The sequence below is a fragment of the Chaetodon auriga genome, chromosome 12, assembly GCF_051107435.1.
Source record: "Chaetodon auriga isolate fChaAug3 chromosome 12, fChaAug3.hap1, whole genome shotgun sequence".
Taxonomy (NCBI): domain Eukaryota; kingdom Metazoa; phylum Chordata; class Actinopteri; order Chaetodontiformes; family Chaetodontidae; genus Chaetodon; species Chaetodon auriga.
Genome location: NC_135085.1, coordinates 1,278,054 through 1,297,710, shown reverse-complemented (window position 1 = coordinate 1,297,710; position 19,657 = coordinate 1,278,054). Strand labels below are relative to the sequence as shown.

General features: G+C 41.3%; 1 protein-coding gene across 6 annotated transcripts in view; it reads left to right on the top strand.

The window, feature by feature from the left end:
* Positions 1-691: 691 nt before the first annotated feature.
* LOC143329164 (junctophilin-1-like) overlaps positions 692-19,657 on the top strand; it is a 71,910-nt gene continuing 52,944 nt past the window's right edge. For 4 of the 6 annotated variants that reach the window (XR_013077871.1, XM_076744934.1, XM_076744936.1 and 1 more), the window contains exons 1-2: positions 692-1,352; positions 7,504-8,263. Coding sequence is in view for 5 of the 6 variants with exons in the window: in XM_076744934.1 (XP_076601049.1) it covers positions 974-1,352; positions 7,504-8,263 (1,139 nt within the window). In the remaining variant the exon portion in view is untranslated. The remainder of the gene's footprint in view (positions 1,353-7,503; positions 8,264-19,657) is intronic. The other 2 variants (XM_076744937.1, XM_076744938.1) reach the window with 2 other exon arrangements.

Sequence of the window (19,657 nt, the reverse complement as noted above, 5' to 3'; positions counted from 1 at the left end):
GAGAGGAACAGGGTATAATGCTCTGAGGACCCCTGCCATGATTGGTATAGGCCTCTGCAGGGCATTCAGTTCTGCAGAAGAGTGTGCATTAATCATAAGTATTATTATTATTATTAGAATTGTCATGAAAAGCTTGCCAAATTGAGAGAGATTGGCTATCCTGTTTATATTGAGGTATGTGTATGCTTTTAGTATCTATGGTTGTATGATTTCATATCATTACTTGTCATGCATTTAATTTTCTTGATCAGCCAAAAACAGGCAAGTGAAGTTTTGAGAATGCAGTGGTGTATGGTGGACGATTCATGTATGTATTTATCACATTCGATGTTTCCTGTCCGGTTGGATGTATCTGTGTGCTGTGACATAAAAATTAAGTAGCATTCAGGTATGTATATGTCAAATTTGCTGTTTCTGTTTGATGTATCTGTGTACTCTGTGGTTGTGTGGAAGGTGGAAACAATTTTCCTTGCAGAAGGACAAATAAATCTACATCAAAAAAATCAAAATCTCAATGCCACTATTGTGGTTACACACTGTGATAGAAAATGTAATCCCTATATATCTGAATTGTTGTTGTTTTCCCTCTTGTACTCGAGCCCTGCAAGATTGAAAAACGTTTGGTTGAACGGTTATCTTTTCTTTTGAAAGTCAAACAGGAAGTACCGTATTCGTTCATCACGGATATGTTAGAAATCTCCACTCCAGAGAGTAGAGTGAGAGAGTTTCCAAGAGCATTCACTGGTGGAGTAACTCTGGCGACCGTGGCGGCCGCCTCTCACCCTCCCACGTCCCGCTTCCAGTAACCGACACAGCACTGCTGATGCACCCAGTCGCCATCGTCACACCTACGCCGAGAGCTCGTATTCTAACTCGAGCTTCCCTGTCAACATTACCTCACACCTGAAAACAACTCACACATTACGGACATCTTAATAAGCCACCGAATAGTACTTTTACCCTCCGTTTTTGAATGACGGGCGGACGGTTCGACTTTGACGATGGTGGCACGTACTGCGGAGGCTGGGAGGACGGCAAAGCCCACGGTCACGGTGTGTGCACCGGGCCCAAGGGCCAGGGCGAGTACTCCGGCTCGTGGTCTAGTGGTTTCGAGGTGGTCGGCGTCTACACCTGGCCCAGCGGGAACGTGTACCAGGGCTATTGGTCACAAGGGAAACGCCACGGACTCGGCGTAGAAACTAAGGGAAGGTGGATTTACCGGGGAGAGTGGACTCACGGATTCAAGGGCAGGTACGGAGTCCGGCAGAGCCTGAACACACCGGCCAGGTACGAGGGCACCTGGAGTAACGGACTGCAAGACGGATATGGCGTGGAGACGTATGGTGATGGAGGTGAGAGGGACATTAGGAACATAGATGCTGATGCAAGTAACTGTTTTTCCAGTGTTGGAATATATTAATGTATCTATTTTTCAAATCTACAGCAAAAACTTTGTTCACTGTGCTCAGTGACCACAGATCTGCCCATATCTACCCCATTAATTCATACACCCTTGCATAAGTGCAACATTTGGTTTGTGATTTACTGTACTTAATACTATTATTTAGTTTTATTAAGAAGCTGTGGATATATCTTTGAGCTAGTATGTTTGCTAAAAAGCATTATTAATTTGATTAATATGTGAAGCAAGTGTTTTTATCTTATAGTGGAATGTTTACATTTTTTTTTTGCCACTGCTTGTAATCATATTGGTTTCATTGTTTTGTTGGTGTTATTAGTAGGGATGCACAATTTTGGTATCTCAATTTACACTTAAGAGCAAGTACTTGTCAGTCAGATTAGTTTCAAAGTAAGAGGGTGGTGTGAACCATAAACTTGTGTAACAAAGTTTCTCTCCCCACCAATACAACTGACCTGTCTCATACATGCGTTTCCCCTTTCACACATGCAGTCTATGTTTGCCTGAAATGTTCACAAACATTTGGGAGCAGGGATCAATATTCAGGGAAATCTGTAGAGCTCTAAAGGCATATATATGTATGTATATATATATATATATATATACATACATATATATGCCTCTACAGGTGTGTGTGTGTGTGTGTGTGTGTGTATGTGCACATTGCGCAGCACAATTTTTTTCATGACGGTATTGAACTGGACACTGTTGCTATTTTAAAATACCCCGGGATACTAGCCTTGCCCCTCTCCTTCTCTTGAGTTTTATGGCAGTTGGCATCCATGAGTGTTGCATTTCCACCATCTGCTGGACTGTTCCTTTCCCCCTCTGTTGTGGCAGCACCTTAGATGAAGCCACGCTCACTATGATGAAAACCTCGCGTTCTCATGGAAACCACACTCATACAGGTCACTCCTCCTCCGGCATTGCTCATCACTGCCAGACTGTCTCAGTGCTAGGTGGAGAAGGCAGGGTCAGTGTCCACAGGATGTGCTGCCTCAGGACACTCTCTCCATGAGCACTTCTTTGCCTTGAGCCAGACCGAGCTCCAACCCTAGACTGGCATCTATCAACAGTGGTACTGGCTAGTCTGTCAGGCTGGTTTGGGACCCGCATTCACCATCTTACCAGTCTGCTCTCAAATCAATCCATGGTGTTCCACTGCTGAAACCAAGTGACATTAGTTGTGGCTATTGTTTTTCTGAGCTCATTGTGTGTGGAGGGGCTGCTCATCTGCAACCCGCCCTGTGACACTGAGTTTGTCCACTCTGCCTAGCCCAGAGGCACAGCTGCAATGGAGGTCGGCCGGGGAAAGTATAGCTCACAATGGTCTGAATCATTACCACTGCTGGCTGTTTGTTTTACGAAACAGCTACAAGAAAAACACAGACACAAGCAGAGAATACAGTCGCTATGCTTGATTCAAACTGTTTGTTAGCTCATTGTCCTTCAGAATTAATGTTTCTCATTACTCTCTAACACTGACAAACTGTAATGTAAAATTCATCAAATTCAATGCACCATGTTTCCCATTACGACTCTAAAGGAAAGAGTGACTTGCTTGAGTTTCCCTGGGAAGCTGTCAAGGCATTGATATCATGGCATGGTTTCATCTAAACTGGGTTGGAAAAATGATAAACACATTCTGATGTTACCATGTCATGAGTGAAAAGGCACAAGATGTAAATGTTCCTGAACGTAGCTGCTAGGGATGAGCGAGTACACCACTATCTGTATCTGTATCTGTATCTGTTCAACCATCTAAATTATCTGTATCCGTATCTGTACTCGGAGTGGGCGGGGCGTGGTAGTAAATTGGAAATCAGAAATGGGTGGGGCTTAAATCAGTACATTATTTTAAGTCTTGACTGAAATCAGTTTTTCAATGTCTGATGCCAATGCTGATATTTAGTGAATGGGGCAGCTGATGACCAGAATGCTATCGCATTTCTATGCATCTGATAAAATACAAGAATGTAATAATAATAACAAATGGTGCACAATTGCTGAACTTAAACATTTAACACTACGTCATCTCTGTTCTCTTAAACAGATTTGCAATCTCTGCAGTGCCTAATTAAATGTCCACAGCCAATCAAAAAAATTAACTTTAAAAAAAGCAAAAAACTTCTTTGACATGTCTGCAGACATTTTTTGTTGAATTGTCTTCACGAGTGCAGGCATTAGCCAGTGCTGATTATCTCAAAATACCAGATGCATGTGAATAGTGACAATTGTGTGTGAAGACTCTCAATCATCTAGAACATAGTTATCTAAAGAGGAATGAATCAAGGGCAGTTGGACTTGGTTGTAGAAACTTGAAATTCATCCAAGGGATTTATTAAGTTCTAACTGACTGGTGGGGAGTCCCAGGTATTTAACCTTTGTGGTTATTATGGTCATTGAGACCATTAGGGTTGTTTGTGTGCCTGGCTGTGCAGTGGCAGTTGTTAGAGTCGTTGGAGTCACCTGTGACCAGGTGTGAGCAGCAGTCATTGGAGTTGCCGCTTGAGGCCAACTGTGAATAGTTGTTACATCACAGTTGGCCTCATGTGACAACATTTGACAGTGTTGACAGTATTGCAGTTTTTTTTCTAAATGGTCTGAATCCCATATAATCAGACTGAGAAAAAGCAACAATGAATTATATTTTCCTAAGAGGTTCAGAAATTTAATCTGGCCACATTCAAGTCCAGAAACTGTTATTAACCAGGACTAACATGAACTGACACATTAAATGAACCACACTTATGCACTATAAATGGTTATATCATTACATTTATTGTAAATGACAATACAGCTGGTTTTATATAGACCTGAGGGACACCAACAGATGGTAATCCATATAAAGCCTCATAGTAGTAACAGTGATATGTGCTATTGTAATTCACACAAGATAATAGAAAGCACTCAATTGAAAGGTTTAATTGAAAGGGAAAAATAGTTTCTTTTTAAAACTCAGCTGAAATAAAAGCAGTGGTATTCCACATTTCATGGTCTTGTAATTTTTGGAACCACTCAGTTTCTTGAGGGTCAATCTGTTGTTAGTAGTATATTTATAGACAATGTAATACAGACTGTACTGTGTCCTCAGCATAGTATAGAAAACTAATTTATTGGTTAATATGTGGCACACTTCTGCATCAGTTTCTTTGTGGAGAATACATGTGTGCTGATATTGGTGTTGATGAATTATCCTGCAAGAAAATGTACAGAAGAGTGTAGTATCGATTGTAGTCTCCCAAGACAGCTATATCCTTCTATAACATGGGCACTACATGTATGATGATATATTTTACTCAGATTTACTGACCAAGAAGAGACTGAAAAATTATTGGCCTATCAGTTGCTAGATGAGCTATAGTTTGAGCTCATCATTCAGCTTTAGTGGTTCGCAACCTGGGTGTCATGACCCCCTTGAGGGGTCACAGGTTAAGTCTGAGGGCTTACAAGATTCCTAACAGTACATGACAACAGGAAAGCACATTTCCATTAGTTCATTTTTTCTGGTTTTCCTTTCAAATTTGCTATTTAAACCTTTTAAACAAATATTCGACCAAACGAAAGAAAGAAATATCTGCATTTGGTTGTGCTGGTCACAAATGGTAGACATATACAATGGAGACATTGAGATACTGAAATAGCTTGTAAAGGTGCTATAAGCTTAAAAAGTTAGTCAGCTAAATGAGAATCTATGTCCAAAATGCTATTGAAGCTCTCAATAATCATCACAGCCACTACTGTCTCCCTATTTTTTTTTTTTTTATTAGCAAGAGATAGAAAAAAAAGACCCCAGAAAAAAAACAAGGAACCCTTACAAATTAACACTACCAGATTCAGGAATAACCAAACAAAAGGACTGGGCTTTAGTGAATATGGACCTCCATCTGTATTGGCTTCTTGGGTAGAAGATTCATGGCAAGTAAATATGTCAGCAGCAACTCTTATTCTATTTATTATGGAAAAACTCCACTAATTTGATGAATCAAATCCAAAATATTGTAAAATTTTCACTATATGCATAGTGAATTTTCTGGATGGGCTCTGTTTTTAATTTGACATTAGTAAATAATTTGAGAAACTTCTAGAATATAGGCCACTGAGTCTTTTTTCTCATTTTATTTATTATTTTTTTTCCAGAGGTGAGTCCAGTGTTCTCAGTATACCACTGTGAAGATGGTTTATTCCACAGAGAAAGATAGCTGCTTGGAGTTATGCTTGGCCAACCAACAGACTTGCCAGTGTCTCAAGTTACCGCCATCTTTTAAAATAGCACATTCTTACATTCTCCGGCTGAAGCCATCAGAGCCAGAGCCTGAGCTCTCCTAACCAAGCCAAAAAACTGTCTTATCACCCAATGTTGCTTACTGGTAGTGGTTTTAGACTGACAAGTGTTTAATGTCAAAATAGTTTGTACATGTATTAGGATCTAGGTGTGTTGTCTCTACAAATCTCCACTCACACCCAATATACAATAGAAAAGATGTGTATTAAATATGCCCTCCTTTTATGAACCTTATCAACGGATCTGTCTCTTGTTACATTTATTTTCAAATTATTTCCATTTGTTAAGGCAAACGAAGTGTGTGACTCTAAACTAAAAACAATTAAACTAAAAACTACAATCCAGAAGGTTGCTGGCTACAGCTAGGGTCTGTGGGCAGACATCGCTTAATGTTTTCTGAAGCATCCCTGTAACAGCAACAGAACAAGGGCTGCTGTTACTTGTCAAAAATTAAGAGGGTAATCCTTTTCCATTTGGGGTTTTACCTGTTATTTTTATTTGGCAGTTGTTTCTTCATTTATCTCTTCTGTGCAGGCTCATTTGGGATTTTTCTTTTGGTTGATAATTTGAAAATAGTGCCTTATTTTCTCGTGTCATCTAGCTCAACTTGCTCACAGATATATATAGTAAATGACGCAATCAGGCTTGTAAGATGTGTCTCTGCCGCCACCATATTACAGGAGGTTCCGATCCATTCAGTTTGTAGAAAATGCCAGAGTTTTGTGCTGCTTTTGGATGTTCTAACAAAATAGATGCCAAAACCAAACAAGGAATAGCATTTCACAGGTTCAGAGTTGTTTTACAATATTTTTTTACATAAATTTGCACAAATTTGTGTACATAATGTGTTACTTAAAATGTAAATCAGCAAAATATGAATTTTTGACTGTAAATTTAAGTAAAAACAATTGTGAAGCCTCATAAATGTTAGTAATGCTTGTAACTGGACTGGAGTGTTTGTTGTAATTCTGTCTTTTTTACATTGTTTAAGTCTTCATTTATTTCCAAATCATAAACATAGTTATGTTAAACATGTGTATGTATTTGAAATTTTAAAGGTTTATCATCACACAGAAATTACTGTATTAGAGCCAAATCTGAGGTGGCTGTGGCTCAGGAGTTAGATTGATTGTCTCTTATCAGAAGGTTGGCAATATACATAGTTAAAAGCTAGTAATGAGCAGGTGGCCTATCCATTGTATGATTGTGTGTGAAAGGGCGAATGCAGACTTGTGCTCTAAAAAGTGACAAGCGCTGTATAAATACAGTCCATTTACCTTCCATATTGAATTTTTAACGGTTAAAAATCTGTAAACCATATCTTAACCAATATAATGTGTGTGTGTGTGTGTGTGTGTGTGTGTGTGTGTATATATGTGTATCTCTCTCTCTCTCTCTCTCTCTCTCTCTCTCTCTCTATATATATATATATATATATATATATATATATATATATATATATATATATATATATCTCACTCTGCAAAAGTCTTAGACAGGTGTGAAAAACTGCTGTAAACTAAGAATACTTTCAACAATATGAATAATAATTGTTTATTTTTATCGATTTACAAAATGTAAAGTGAGAGTCAGCATCCTCCGCTATGCGTCGGTCCAAAGAACGCCCCTTAGCTGTGATATAATGAGCGCATATCACAGCCTGTCGTGATGTATTGCTTAAATATACTTGTCTTCAATGACTCCTGTAGTCTATTAGTGATTCTGTAATTGTGACACTCATTTTTATTTACATATTTGTGTCTCTCTATTTCTGTATTCCCCTGTGCTTCTGCCTTAGGTACGTACCAGGGTCAGTGGACAGGTGGAATGCGTCATGGCTACGGCGTACGTCAAAGTGTTCCATACGGTATGGCCTCTGTTATCCGCTCACCTCTCCGAACCTCGCTGGCTTCCCTACGCAGTGAGCAGAGTAATGGTACAGTACTGCGTGACAGCCTGTCTGACAGTCCAGCTGGTACACGAGGTGGCTTTGTACTCAACTTCCACTCAGATGGAGAAGGTTCAGAGAAGAAGAAGGGTCTTTTTCGCCGGGGCTCCCTATTTGGTAGCCTTCAGCGACTGCGCAAATCAGACTCACGCTCATCCATTTCAAGTAAGCGCAGCTCAGCACATAGCGACACCACAATGAGCCGCATCAGTTCAAGTGATGCCAACTCCACAATCAGCTTTGGAGACGGAGACCCAGGCGATGACTACCTGCCTCTGGAGGACAATGTGGATGCCACCACCACTGAGTCCTACATGGGTGAGTGGAAGAATGACAAGCGCAGCGGCTTTGGTGTCTCCGAGCGCTCCAACGGCATGAAGTATGAAGGAGAGTGGTTGAACAATAAACGCCATGGCTACGGCTGCACCATCTTTCCTGATGGTGCCAAGGAAGAAGGGAAGTACAAGAACAACGTACTGGCCCGGGGCATCAGGAAGCAGCTGATCCCACTGAAGAACACCAAGACCAAACAAAAGGTGGATCGAGCCATCGAGGGAGCAGTGAGAGCAGCAGCCATTGCCAAAACCAAAGTAGAGATTGCCATCTCCAGGTAAAAAATCTGTGCAAGATTATCCAAGAAAGCCACCACTAAATCACTGTACATGCATGCATTTTTCTGTAAGTATTTTTTCCTGTTTTCTGCCTTTAAAATAACCAGATGCTGACAGAATGTGAGGGGCAAGAGTAATAGGGGATGATGTACAAAGGTCTCAAGCTGGACTTGAACTGCAAATGTTGATATTACATGGGTAGCATCTTAAACCCTTCCCTCATCAGGGTACCTGTTGGTCATCATCCCTATCAGTACCGATAATTACTGACTCAGAATGCATAACTGAAAAGAGCAGTCAGACAACTCACTAAAGCAAGTTGTGTGTTGTAACTAACTGCGTTAGTTATGTCCCCCTGCTTGAGATAGATAGATAGATAGATAGATAGATAGATAGATAGATAGATAGATAGATACTTTAGTCATCCCCAAGGAAAATTCACAAATTCCAGTATATTCCACAAATTTAAAGTAAAGGGCATGCAATGAATTATCCAAAAGCACAGCAAGCAAAGAATTAAAAGGTACATGTTAAACAGAGTGTTGTACAGATTCCATTCAGAACATTGAGGAAGATTTGTAGATTGAGATTTTTATTGCAGCTTCAGCAATATCTGCCTCCTAATGGTGTGGTCACACCAAGCATAAAGCAATTTTTTTGTGTGGTGCGAATCGTCAATGCATAGTCATGTATGCTGGACACATATTTGAGTGAGTTGAAAATATTCAACTTGAGAGAATATTTGCACGTATCCTACAGCTTTGTACTGTTGTTTGCCACTGCTCGCCAACACATAGGTGCTGACAACCGGGGGCTTTGCAGGAGTGAGCCAGGGGCAGAGCTAGAGGTTCTGGAGGAATAAACAACCAGTGACACCAGATTCTGCTCTGATCTTGTGCTGTCTACTGGCAGGAGGAGAGTTCAGACATTATTTTTTAACCTTTTTGGATTAAAAAGTGGATGTGAGTCTGACACAATGGATGCAGCAGTCTTTTACAGGAGCTGCTGCTGAAGTCCCCAACCGTCTCATGCAGGGGGTGGTAGAGGTTGTCCATGATTGATGTCAACTTGGCTAACATCCTCCTCTCACTCACCTCCTCGATGTTGTCCAGAGGGCAGTCCAGGACAGAGCCAGCTCTCCTGACCAGTTTGTTTCGTCTTTTTCTGGCCCACTCAGAGCTTCCACAACCTCAGCAGATCTCTGCATAGAAAACTGCAGATGCCACCATAGAGTCGTAAAAAGTTTTTAACAGTGTCCTACATACTCCAAAGGACCTCAGTCTTCTTAGCAGGACTTTGGCCCTTCCAGTACAGGACATCTGTGTTGTTTACTTGTTCATAATCTCAATGTCCAAACCCTGGATGTTCACCAGTATAATCCGTGGCACACTCCTGCGGAAGTCTGTCACCATCTCTTTTTCTTGCTGGCATTAATGTCCAGGTGGTTCACTCAACACCAGTTGACAAAGTTGGTGATGACCTCCTTGTATTCCAGTTCGTTCCACTGGAGGTAGAATCAAATTGACTGAAAAACAGATTCAGTTCATTTGCCCATTCCTGGTCTCCAAATTCATGGCTTCTCCCCGGGCACTGCTGTGGCCTAGATGGTTTTCAGGCCTCTCCAAACCTCTCTGGCATTGTCCCCCTGAAGGCACCCTCCTCAGCTAATTTTTGTCCCCTGATCTAAAGATCCTCTTTTAATCCTTCATTATGGCTTTCAGTTCTGGGGAAACCCAGTGATTGTTATTTGGGAAACACAATACATTCCTGGTAGGCAGTGTTGATGTAGTCCACGATGCAGATTGTTATACTGTCAATGTCCTCCCTGTATGGACTACACGACACATCCCAGTCAGTGGTTTCAAAGCAGTTCATCAGTGCCATACTGGACTCCCCTATCTTGACATTTAATTTGACTTAAAAATGTTACATGTTTTAGAAATGTCAGTAATTTTCCTACAACAGATATACACTGCTCAAAATAAAATAAAATAAAATAAAATAAAATAAAATAAAATAAAATAAAATAAAATAAAATAAAATAAAAATAAGGGAACACTAAGTCATCACAGTATAACACCAAGTCATTTAAACTTCAGGGATGTCAATATGTCCCTTTAGGAAGAACAAGGGATTGTGACTCAATTACAGTTGCTTTGGTGCAAATGAAAGTGAGGTGCAATGAAGAGGTAAAAACAATACAACCCCCAAAGGGCCGCATCAACCCAGCACTAGGACCAGTATCTGCTCCTTTGTGGGAGGAGGAACAGGAGGAGCACTGCCACTCAATATCTCTCTGTACCTTTAGCTAAATCATCTAACGTGAGCTAACTAAGTTACCCAACTACCACAGCTCACACCAACTGTACGTAATACGAGTTAGTAATCACACACAGCATACTCATTTGGAGATAACAGCGATGAACCTGACCTGTTGGATTACATAATGATATCCCACTTTGTCTTTCACCTGCTGGTTGTGCCCAGGCTGCTACCCTTCTTGTTCTCTCCTGCTGTCTGGATGCATTTTCTCGGTTGACTTGTTTCAGCTTTCTTCAAGCACAGACTTCAGCTTCATCAGCTTGTGAGAGAATATGGCCACCTGTTGCTCTAGCTACTAATTGCAAATTTATGGATGTTTTTCTACAACTCCGGAGTGTGTAAAATATTAACAGAAACAGAATGTGATGATTTGCAAAACATTGAAACCCCATATTTAATTAGAAATAGTGCAAACATAATATATCAAATGTTGAAACTGAGAAATTGCATTGTTTTTTGAAAATTATATCTACATTTAGAATTTGATGCCAGCAACACCTTTCAAAAAAGTTGGGACTTTGGTCATGTTTACCTCTCTGTTGCATCACCTCTTCTTTTAACAACACTCTGTAAGAGTTTGGGAAGTGACCAATTGCTGTCATTTTAAAAGAGGAATGTTTTCCCATTCTTGCTGGATGTACAATATCAGCTGTTCTACAGTTCGGGGTCTCCTTTGTTGTATTTTACAGTCTTTTTTTTGCTACTGTCAAACTGTTTGTGTTGCTGGCATCAACTTTGAAATTCATCTTCAAAAAACAGTGAAATTTCTCAGTTTCAACATTTGATATGTTGTCTTTGTGGTATTTTCAGTTTAATATGGGGTTTCAATGTTTTGCAAAACACCACATTCTGTTTCTAGTTATGTTTTACACAGCATCCCAGCTTTTTTGTAAACGGGTTTATACAAGTAGATAACATAGGATAGAGATAAGATATGACTTTATTAATCCACTGCTCGAGAAACTAGGATCTCACAAACATGAAGCAATAGTAGTAGGAAGGCAATAAAAAATACAAAATAGAAAAATTGGCCAATTTTGACAGCCCTAGTGTATACCAGATGTCAGATGTCTGAAAAGAATCCAATGAGGCTGATATTAATCTCCCAGTATCGTGCCACACATCACAATATACGAGTGTTGATTTGAAATGTACTGTGATTCGATATTACAATTTTTTGCAATTTTTGCTTGCCTTTTTAACACTAGACCATGTGAAAATGTTGAATCATACACTTCAGGAGACTGTACATCATCATATTTCCAAAAACAATGCACATCACATCAGCCAGTCTTTTTTTCAGCAGCATCATTGCTATACTGCTTATAAAAGTGGTAATTGAAATACTTTTTGATGTTAGCTGCTACATTTAGCTGTTCTTATCATCAAGCTTGTGTATAAGAATATAATGAATAAAAGTAGATGTTAAGTCAGAATCAACCTTGAAAAACTTCCGGGGTGAGGGACCACTGGCAAGTTGCTGCCGCGCCTCCTCCGCTGTTTTCGCTATTTCGCTATATTTTCGTTCATGTCAATTTCTTTAAATATTGTATCGTATGAATGCCGGACTCAAAACCCATTGTTTAGATTCGGCTTGTTCGATCTAACACTGCGACTCGGAGAAAGCAGTTAAATAGTCTCTACAACCAGCACACTCCACTCCACTGCTCTGCTTCAGCTGCACTCTGGCTTCTTCATAATCACCTGGATCATCTACTGCTGGATTACATCACTGCCGATCTCTCATCATGTGGATTTTTAATCTGTTCCTTTGGATTGTGCTGTGTTTGACTCTCAGGAGCGCAACTCTGCCGCTCCATTACTCGGTAGCGGAGATGTTACATCTCCGTACCTTCTCAAGGACCCCTCCACTTCAGCTTGCACCCCACCACTACATTCTCAAACGACCAAGATATATCCACTGAGGCTCTGGATGGAACTTTCAGTACATTCAACACAACAGTAACACAAACATCCGCTCCTTCTGGTCCACCGAGCCCCGCCCCCCTTCCCGCACTGCCCGTCCTGTCAATCACAGTGTACTTTCCCCCGTGCTCAAAGCAACCACATATACACCACTCACCTGTCTGAAACCCTTTCTGTTGAATATCAGATCCCTCAGTAATAAGGCTCTGTTGATCGCCGACTTTATTGTTGACCATAACCTTGACATTCTATGCCTCACTGAGACTTGACAGCAACCAAACGACTTCTCCCAGCTTAATGAGGCTGCCCCACCAGGTTTTTCTTTAATTAGTAAACTCTGTGCTACTGGGAGGGGGGACGGCCTCGCTCTCCTTCACCATGATAACATCAAAGTCACTGCTGTCACTGTCCCCCATCACTCCTCTCTTGAATGTTAAGCAGTAAAAATCACAGGCCGCAAACCCACTATCATTGTTACCATCTACAGACCACCAAAACCCTCTGCTGTTTTCCTCAATGAATTCTTACCACTACTAACATCTGTATGTGCAATGTCCCTCACTGTTATCCTCCTTGGCGATTTCAACATCCACATTGACAACCCTTCCAGTATCTTTGCTAACGACTTCACATCACTCCTGGACTGTCTCGGTATCACACAACATGTCAACCTCCCAGCCCATAACAAACACATACTGGACTTAATCTGCTGCACTGACATCACTCCTACTAGCCTTGATGTCACTGATTTCCCCATTTTTGACTACAAAGCTGTACTTTTTGACATTCACACCCAACTACACAAAGCCAAAGAACAACAGACCATCTCCTTCAGAAACATCAAACATAAAAACACCACAGATCTCTCCACCCCGATTAGCTCCTACCCCAGCATCCTCCCCTGCTTACCGGGTGACTCATTATTATAATAACTGTCTCTCCTCTTCCCTCACCACCCTGGCTCCCCTGAAAACCCACTCAGTCCCATTTACTCACACTGCTCCCTGGTTCACCCCTGACCTCCGCCACCTCAAAGCCACTGGCCGTCAACTGGAACAACTGTACAAAAAGACCGGACTCACTGTACACAGCCAAATGTACATGGACCACCTTCATCACTACAAGAATGCCCTCACCATTGCCAGATCTTCATACTACTCCAACCTCATCAACACTGGTACAGGTAATAACAGAGTCCTCTTTTCAACAGTCAGCCAACTACTTCAGCCTCTTAAAACCCTCCCTCCAGACATTTCCACCGATCAGTGCACTGCCTTCTTGGACTTCTTCAGCTCTAAAATCAACACCATTCACCAACAACTGGCCTCATCTTGCACCTCCTCAAACGATCCACCCTGGATGATCACCACTGGCCAACCTCTCATCAGCTCCCAAAACAGCACTGAAACAGCCCTGGTCAAAATCACCAACAACCTCCTCCGTGCAGCTGACTCTGGACTACTTACCATCCTCATCTTCCTCGACCTCAGCACAGCATTTGACACCATCTCCCACGCACTGTTCCTGCCAGGGGCGGACTGGGACAAAAAATCGGCCCTGGCACGTTGGACCAGACCGGCCCACCACATTCGATAAGGCACACCTTTTCAGTCTTTTTGGTCTCTTGAATGTGTATACCAGCTGTGCAGCTCTTTAAAACCACGTACCTTAAGCCATGCAATGAGTTAGCGGGAATCAGTGAGAGTGGACACATTAAATACTTCCAAAAAGTGTAACCCATCCTATTGGGTGTACCTATGTGTTTCAGGGAGAAAGAAAAGAGAAAGAGAAGGAATAGAGATGAGAAATGATGGATCAGATGCTAACTCTTCCAAGACTAGTGCTCAATAAATTGTGAATTTACCCATTCCAAAAGGATGAATGTAGTTGAACTCCTGAATGCACTTTGAACTCTGTGTATGTATGTTTGAGAGAGAAAGAGAGAGAGAGATTTAATTATTGGTCAATCTTCAAGATAAAAATAGCAGTGTAGAAACTGAAAACTTAAGAGGGATGATGACACATGAATGGGGGAGAGGGCTGCATACACAATGTCATGGGCTGTCTTTCCAATCAGTTTAAACACTCCCAAAAAACTCCAGGACATAGATGATTCATTTCCATAAAGTTTACTGGGAATCTTGTAAAACTGTAATCACAATACAACAAAAAAAAAAAAGTGCATTATTAAGCAGCATTATTAAACAAATAAACATGCCACAACAATTTCTAGGCAATTAGCAGGGCCTAGCTAGCCTAGCCACGTAGCTAACATGAAGAAAACACAGCTAACCTATAGTCAACGATAAGCGGCAATGAATGATGAGCTAGCATGGCTTAGCAACACATTAGCATCCAACTGTGTTTATATTCACAGAAACATGAAATAACTCGACAGCCTCATGGTATTGGATGAATAATACTCACAGACGTTGCCTTAGCAAAGAAAGAAAATGAAGAATAACATCTTAACAGCGGAGCTGACAACTGCTAATAATGAATGTCACCACAGAGAATTTCCTTCCTGCTTCCCAGGATGCACTGGTTCTATGTTGCTATGGTTACAATAATAAACAAATCACACTGAACCATGTTTCTGGTAAAAAACTTATTTCTAGAGACATAACACACAATGTCTTATAAATACCTTATACCTTAGGTATTACAAACTAACTAGAATACAAACTAACCTGGCCATAGAACATTAGCCAAAAATATGTTATTGCCGCCACCACCACCACCACTGTAATCGGCCACGGGAGCTGATAAAGGCCCTGCCGTGGCAAACATATCAGAAATTTTTGGGCATTTGGCAGCGTTGGCTTGAAGAGCCAGCTTCTTCTTGTCTCGCAGTTTCTCTGCACCTCCTTTTCGTTTTCTGTCCATTTTCGAAGATCCTAACAGATTACGTTACCGATGCAGAAGAGGGGAAGTGTTTCATGATATGATTGGCCAAGATGAGCCCCGTCACATGTCAGTGAAGAAAATAACCTATGGGCCGTAGACCAGCGTGTGTCAAGGGCCGGTCGGTGGTTATGAACAAACGCTGACTTTTTTTTTTGCCAAATGCATTACGCTGGCAGGACCAAAGCAAAAGGGGCTGGTGTTTAACGATTTGATTGGGCCAGCCCAGTGTCAATCGGGCCACTGATCAACTGTCTGGTATTATGGGCCAGTCAGACCAATATTTAAATAAAAAAAAGTGGCCGTGTCGTCCCAAATAGCACGTCGGTCCACCAGGAAAATCTGGATGAAAAAAGCTGGATGAGAAGGAACTTCCTGAAGCTCAACAGCAATAAAATCAAGGCCCTGCTCATCGGCTCCAAATCCACCCTCACCAAATCACAACACACCCCAGCTCCATCCATCACTGTCGACGGATTCCCTGTACCCTTCTCCCCCCAGAGCCTCGGCGTCATTCTGGATAGCACCCTCTCATTTGCACCTTATATTCAGAACATCACCCAGACTGCATTCTTCCACCTCCACAACATCTCCAGACTCCGCCCATCACTGTCCCGATCTAGCACCGAAATCCTGGTTTACTCATTTGTCACATCCTGCATTGACTACTACAACACCCTTGTTACTGGACTCTCCACCAAACTCATCAACAGACTGCAACTCATTCAGAACTCGGCCGCCTGGATCTGGACTGCTAACCATCCCCATGTCATGCCTCGGTACCATGGGTGCTCGAGCCTTCAGCTGATCAGCACCCAGACTCTGGAACTCCCTCCCCTCACACATAAGACTCCATCACATCATTCAAATCCCAACTCAAAACTCACCTATTCAAACTGGCATATTCCTTCTAACTGGACACTGTGCACTTTATTTGTTTTTATGTTGCTGTTTTGTTTTAATGATGTTTGTGATCTTTCATGCTTTTATTTTGTGTAAGGTGACCGTGGGTGACTTGAAAGGTGCCTCCAAATAAAATGTATTATTATTATTATTCTTCATTCATTCATCTTCTATACCACGTATCCCATTCGGGGTTGCGGGGGGGCTGGAGCCTATCCCAGCTGTCAACGGGCGAGAGGCGGGGTACACCCTGAACGGGTCGCCAGTCGATTGCAGGGCAACATACAGAGACAGACAACCATTCACACTCACACTCACACCTAAGGACATAGTAGTAGTGGTATTATTATCAGAATGAGAAGAGCCCCTGAAAACTGCACACAGCACAATGTGAGACTTTAAACTGACATCCTTCACATATGAAACTGAACTTGAAAACTGTCCTGTCAAAACCCTGGACTAACAACAGCATGACCTCGAGTGTGATATTGCTTTTATGCAAAAGTTCTACAAGTGCATTTTATTAGTTAACAGTAATAAGTGCGAAGAGATTATGATTTGTTTGTTTATTTAATCATTTATTTGGCTCCGTCAACACAAATAGTTTCACAACTGGAAGGGAGACAAGGTTGTTGCCGGGCAGCACATAAACATTTCCTACACACAAGCTTGCTACTCTGTGTCTGCATATTACCACTACTTTGTATCATTTACATTTATCTGAATGTTTCCATTTAATGTGCTACCACGCAAATAAGAGTCTGTTGACAAGTGATTTGGTGTCATGATGTGTGTTGTGTTAGCCGCTCGATCAGACAGCACATTGCTCCATCGTTTCCGGCTCTCCATAGATGGTCTCCTGTAACTTTTTAGTGAGCTTTCAGACCTGTGAAACAAGTTTTTGTTTAAATATGTATTTTATGTTCTGCAACACATTATCTATGAATCAAAATTGACATTGTGGTTTGTGTCTGTTTATATATAGCATCTCACCTATGCCCACTCACTGCCATGATCCCTCGTCTCGAGTCCCACATCAGACAGTTTCTGTATGGCAGTGGCTCTCAGGCTGTGGCTGGTGTAAGACGTGTTGTTGTCCGGATCGATCCATAAAAGTGCCTCAACACTGTGTTCTGCTCGGTCTTCTTACCTAACTGAAAGTTGACCTGGATATTTTTTAGATTCAGCCAAGTTTGAAGGCAGTTCAGAGCCCAGGTTGTCTGCCTTACAGTGTTAGCTTCATTTTTGCTCTTTTCTAATTTGTCGAGGTGGGCTGATGTCATATCAGCACACAGAGAAATGCAAGCACAGTAACAGTGTCAGTGGATGTAATAATAGTAGTAGCAGTTGCAGTGGATGTCAGGCAGGGCCATGGCCGGACACGTAGCTGTAATCCACAATCCAGATTCAGCCACTATCCTTGGGAACCTGCAAGACTACAAAGCACAGAGACTATGGGGAAGAAGCAAAGTTAGTAACATGCCATGGTAGGACATGAACAGGACAGCGTGCAGATGTAGAGGAAGAGAGGAACAGAGAAGCTTGGTGTATCTTTGGAGGTCCCCCAACAGTCTAATGCTATAGCAGCAAGAAATTAAGCCTACTCTTAAACATGGAGACAGTGTCTGCCTCCTGGACAAAGACTGGAAGATGATTCCACAGGAGAGGAGCTTGATAGCTAAATGCTCTGGTTCCTATTCTGCTTATGGAGATTTAAGGAACCATAAGTTAGCCTGCATTCTGGGAATGCATTGTCCTAGTGGGGTGATAAGGTACTATAAGCTCTTTAAGATAAGATGGTGCCTGACCATTTATGGCTTTGTAAGTAAGGAGGAGGATTTTAAATTCTATTCTAAATTTTACTGGGAGTGCAGAGTGGCTAATATCAGAAAAATATATCCCTCTCTAATATCTCTCTTCCTCATTTTTGTCAGAGCATGTGCTGCAGTGTTCTGGAGCAACTGGAGAATATTCAGCAACAAATTTGGGCAGCCTGTTAGTAAGGAATTGCAATAATCCAACCTGAAAGTTATGAATGCATGGACAAGTATTTCTGCATCATTTTGAGACAGGATGTGCCTGATTTTTGCAATGTTACATAGGTGAAAAAAGGCAGTCCTTGAAATTTGTTTTACATGGGAGTGAGAGGGCATGTCCTGATCAAAGATAACTCCCAGATTCTTTACAGTGGTGCTGGAGACCAGTGCAATGCCATCCATTTCTGCTAGGTCATCAGAAACTGAGTTTCTAATGTGTTTAGGGCCTAGTACTATATCTTCAGTTTTGTCCGAGTTTAGCGTCAGAAAATTTCAGGTCATCCAGGTCTTAATATCCTGAAGACACGCTTGTAGTCTAGTTAACGAATTGGTGTCTTCTGGCTTCAATATAGCTGGGTATCATCTGCATAGCAATGAAAGTTTATTGAGTGCTTCCTGATAACGTTCCCTAAAGGAAGCATATATAAGGTAAATAGAATTGGTCCAAGCACACAACCCTGCGGAACTCCATAGCTGACTTTAGTGAGCACAGAGGAGTCATCATTAACGTGTACAAACTGAGAGTGATCTGATCTGAAAAGTAGGATTTAAACCAGCTTAGCACAGTTCCCTTTATGCCAATGAAGTGTTCCCGTCTCTGCAATAGGATACCATGTTCAATGGTGTCAAATGCAGCACTAAGATCTACTAAGACTAGTACAGAGACAAGTCCTTTATCTGATGCAATCAGAAGGTCATTTGTAACTTTAACCAGTGCTGTCTCTGTGCTATGATGCACTCTAAATCCTGACTGGAAATCCTCAAATAAACTATTGTTGTGTAGAAAGTCGCACAGCTGATTAGCAACTGCTTTCTCAAAAATTTTTGAGACAGGAAGGTTGGATACTGGTCTATAGTTGGCTAAAATCCCTGGAACAAGTAGGCTTTTTAAGTGGACGTGTTATTACAGCTACTTAAAAGGACTGTGGTATGTAGCCTGTTGATAAAGACAGATTGATCATGTCTAAGAAGGAAGAGCCAATTAAAGGTAAAACTTCTGTTAGTTGGGATGGGGTCTAGAATACAGGTTGATGATTTTGATGACGAAATTATTGAAATTAATAACATTTTTTTACACACACACACACACACACACACACACATATATATATATATATATACACACACACACACACACACACACACACACACAGCCAGGGAAATAAGTATTGAATGCATCAACATTTTTGTCTATATATTTCAAATGGGCTATTGAAATAAATTCTTCACCAGATGTCAGTAACAACCCATGTAATCCAAATAGAAAGAAATCAAAACAAATAAGTCCTTAAATTATGTGAA